The following is a 4191-nucleotide window of genomic DNA, read 5'->3' on the forward strand; positions in this document are numbered from 1 at the left end:
TTCCAGAAGCTCAGACTGTTCTCGGCGGAGGCGGCGGAGGCGGCGGCGGCGGCGGCGGCGGCGGCGGAGCCCCCACCCGCCTCGACGACGACGGCGGCGGCCATGGGGAGCGTGCGGAGCCACCGCTACAGCATCGTGTCCTCGGAGGAGGACGGCATGAAGCTGGCCGCCCTCGCCGCCCTGCCCAACGGCTTCGGCAACGGCAACGCCAAGAAGGTGCAGACGCAGACGCAGCGGCCGCGCCAGAGCCGCTTCGTCAAGAAGGACGGCCACTGCAACGTGCAGTTCGTCAACATGAGCGAGAAGGGCCAGCGCTACCTGGCGGACATCTTCACCACCTGCGTGGACATCCGCTGGCGCTGGATGCTGCTGGTCTTCTGCTTCTCCTTCCTCATGTCCTGGCTGTTCTTCGGCTTCGTCTTCTGGCTGGTGGCGCTCTGCTACGGCGACCTGCAGAGCGACACGCAGATGTGCGTCTCCAACGTCAACAGCTTCACGGCGGCGTTCCTCTTCTCCGTGGAGACGCAGACCACCATCGGCTACGGCTACCGCTACGTCACCGAGGAGTGCCCCGTGGCCGTGTTCGTGGTGGTCTTCCAGAGCATCGTGGGCTGCATCATCGACGCCTTCATCATCGGCGCCGTCATGGCCAAGATGGCCAAGCCCAAGAAGAGGAACGAGACGCTGGTGTTCAGCCACTACGCCACGGTGGCCATGCGGGACAGCAAGCTGTGCCTGATGTGGCGCGTGGGGAACCTGCGGAAGAGCCACCTGGTGGAGGCGCATGTGCGCGCGCAGCTCCTCAAGTCGCGCACCACCGCCGAGGGGGAGTTCATCCCGCTGGACCAGGCGGACATCGACGTGGGCTTCGACAGCGGCGTGGACCGCATCTTCCTGGTGTCGCCCATCACCATCGTGCACCAGATCGACGAGGACAGCCCCTTCTACGAGCTCAGCCGGCGGGACCTGGAGACGGCCGACTTTGAGATCGTGGTGATCCTGGAGGGCATGGTGGAGGCCACGGCCATGACCACGCAGTGCCGCAGCTCCTACGTGGCCGGCGAGGTGCTGTGGGGCCACCGCTTCGAGCCGGTGCTCTTCGAGGAGAAGAGCTACTACAAGGTGGACTACTCCCGCTTCGAGAACACCTACGAGGTGCCCAGCACGCCGCACTGCAGCGCCCGCGAGCTGGCCGAGAGGAAGAGCAGCTGCAGCGCCAGCTCCAGGAACTCCTTCTGCTACGAGAACGAGGTGGCGCTGGAGAAGGCGGAGCAGGAGGAGGAGGAGGAGCAGCAGCTGGAGGAGGAGGAGCAGGAGGTGGAGGGTGGGGTGGGGAAGGACAAGGCGGGGGGGGAGGTGATGGAGATCAAGGGGGGCTTTGAGAACGTGGCTCTGGAGGACATGGAGAGGGACGGCCCCGCTTCGGACTCTGAGGACAACGGGGACTCTGTGCCGCCGGAGGCGAGGCCTTTGAGAATAGAGTCGGAGATATGAGCGCAGACGGGGTTGACGCTACTACCATAGAGTATGTTACCGGTCTGATGAATGTGGCTCCTCATCGCTGACACTGTTGATACGGCCGCAGTCGAGTGTTCATGGACAAAGCTGGTGTGTTTGTATGTTTTACTCGCCAGTACCCCCCCCCAAACGAAACCAATACTCCCCATAATTGAGTAAACGAGGACAGATAGACGGTTCTGTACTTTGGTGCCGTTTGCTTCCGTGGTGTTCCAGAAGTACGTCGTACCGAGTCACAGGCCGTTCCGGTTGCTTTATTTTGCGATATGCACGCTACGATAAGAATATCACAGGTTTTTCCTTCTGAAACAGCCGTTAAGGGACCCACTGGATGAGGAGTCATCAAACCCTACGTGTAAAAACCGTTCCTTAAATAAACCGGCCCTTCATATTCAAACCATTTGATATCTTAAGGAGGGCTGCGAGGAGGGACCAAAGTCAACAGAACAACAGTCGATATTGTTTTGTACCTCCGGTAGAAGTCTGTGGCACCAGAGGAAAGGAAAAGGCTCGCGTCTGAAGGGGCCGACGAGGGGGTCGATGGTGGAGGGTCGGGCGTCGGGCGTCGGGACGGCGACGAGGGACTGAAGCCGACAGCGGTCACGTCCTCTGGGGTCAGTCACCAGAGCATGCGTTCTTTTATTTATGGAGAGGAATTGGTGAGATGAATCAAGGAGACTCGTGGATCCTCTTTCACACCGCGGGGTGGAAACGAGGGGCGGCCGTCCGCCCGCGGTGGAGCGTGTTGTGTCGTCCTCTCGAGAGTTCAGTCTCTCTCGCCGCTAGAATAAACCAAGGCGTTGATTTTAAACGCAAAAGAAGCACCTGTTTGAATCTCAAAGTCTCAAACCGTGATCCATGATCCAACATAGCAGTTCCACACGTGTTGTTTTATATGTCCTAGAATGTCCTTCGACGAAACCTTCATAATGTTCACCTGAGCTTCCTGGTGGTGATGGCACACTCGGTGTGAACTGTGCATCTTGTGCTCTGGATGAGGTCCGTTCAGAACCCACTCACAGGGAGAACCAGTTCTTCCTCCGTGAGCGGGTCTCAAAAGCAAAGTAGCGAGCCCATTTCCCCGTGAATCCCCTGGTTTATCCTGTGCTAGAGATCGTCCTGACTCTCTCTGATGTGTTCATCGTGCATGCATGTGCGTGTGTTTGTGTGTGTGTGCGAGCGCATCCGTGCGCAGGCGTGTGTGTGTGTGTGTGTGTGTGTGTGAGTGACTGAGCATGCATGCATGCATGCATGCATGTGTGAGTGCATCTGTGTTTGTGCACATAGACACACTTTATCTGTCTTTGTGAAGAGAGAGCGGGACGGACAGGGACAGTGGTTGGTGGGGGTGGGGGGGGGGGGGGGGGGGGGGCGGGTGGTGGTTGTTGCACATCATGCTCCTCAATTCATGCTCTCCTGGTCTATGTATAGCGACACTCGCTATGTGAGCCTTAACATGCCGTCCGGCCAGCGAACCGCACTGGAGCGCTTCTGCATTGACACCGTTCAGGGCAGTGACAATGTGACAAGAAGCACTACAGAGGGACGCGCCGTCGGGCCGTCCAGCCGTCCACCCGGACAGCTCCTGCAGAACCTGACAACAACACGCGTGCGATACAGCTCGGAGTCGGAGCCCAGGACACTGTGGAGAACCAGCCCCGAGCCCCCGAGCTGGAAGTGACTGGAGATGAAAACGATGACGTTTATTATGAAGAGTGCTGCTGATGTTACATATTGTTTGGTTAGAAACGTAACTTAGGAGCCAAGATGTATTATTTGTCTTTTTGAAGTCTGCATTTTGAGTAGGACAGCGGTCGCAGTCTGCACCGCGGGGCGTGTTGGGGGGGGGGGGAGCAGGGAGAGTTTACGCTCAGAGCATCGCAAGAGATGATCTCCCCTCCGTGGTACAGATCGCTTCCTTTGTTAGCTGAAGCCAAATGTATAGAAATTTGGACACCCGTACACCACCCCAACCCCCCCCCCCTCCCCCTCCCCCCCCCGTCATGGACGATCGAAACGATAAAACTACCGGAGAGTTAGAATGCATCATGTGACGTCAGGGTGTTCATTCAGAGCAGTGTTTAATTGTTTAATCACCTTTTTAACCGCCCCTATTTTGACCGCGTTCCCCGACTTCCAAGGGTCTGGTGAAGAGGACAGACATGTCATTTCTGAATGGACCCTTTTTGTTTTTTTCTCGTTTTAAATGTGTTGTGTTTTTAACAAGGTAAAAGGTAGCCTACACTGAGGCACATTTTATTTTTTATATCCAGGCCCTCGAACCCCGGACACCAAATCGACGCGAACTTAAAACAACTGAACCCAGCCCCAGTTAAAAGAGATCTATAGAAACCTAAAAGAGATTTATATCATGAAACAATCTTGCTATGATGATTGGTTTGATAAATTCAGCGGCAGCCAGGACCTCCACGGAAGCGCGCCCCTCCCTCCCCTCCCTCCCCTCCCTCCCCTCCCTCCCCTGGTCTCAGCGTTAACGGGACCTCCTACTTATAGCATCTCTCTCCTCTCCCGGGTGTTTGTTTGTTCCAGCGTGGGTCTGGCTGCTCCCCCAGGGGAAACCAGAGACTGTGCCGGGGGTTCATTCTGTTGTTCGGAGACGATAAATGCAGACGCTGTACGTTGATTTATTGTGCAGTTGTTCAAAACTGTAAC

The 4191-nt window shown here is 56.8% G+C and overlaps 1 protein-coding gene across 1 annotated transcript; it reads left to right on the forward strand.

The window, feature by feature from the left end:
* kcnj2a (potassium inwardly rectifying channel subfamily J member 2a) lies at positions 1-1494 on the forward strand (the record flags this gene model as incomplete). The annotated part of the gene is made up of 1 exon (XM_084489979.1): positions 1-1494. Exon 1 carries the CDS (start codon positions 103-105, stop codon positions 1492-1494), a length of 1392 nt encoding a protein of 463 aa, XP_084346105.1. The 5' UTR covers positions 1-102.
* Between the last annotated feature and the right edge of the window lie 2697 nt (positions 1495-4191).

The sequence above is a fragment of the Micromesistius poutassou genome, assembly GCF_964030765.1.
Source record: "Micromesistius poutassou genome assembly, contig: SCAFFOLD_1168, whole genome shotgun sequence".
Taxonomy (NCBI): Eukaryota; Metazoa; Chordata; class Actinopteri; order Gadiformes; family Gadidae; genus Micromesistius; species Micromesistius poutassou.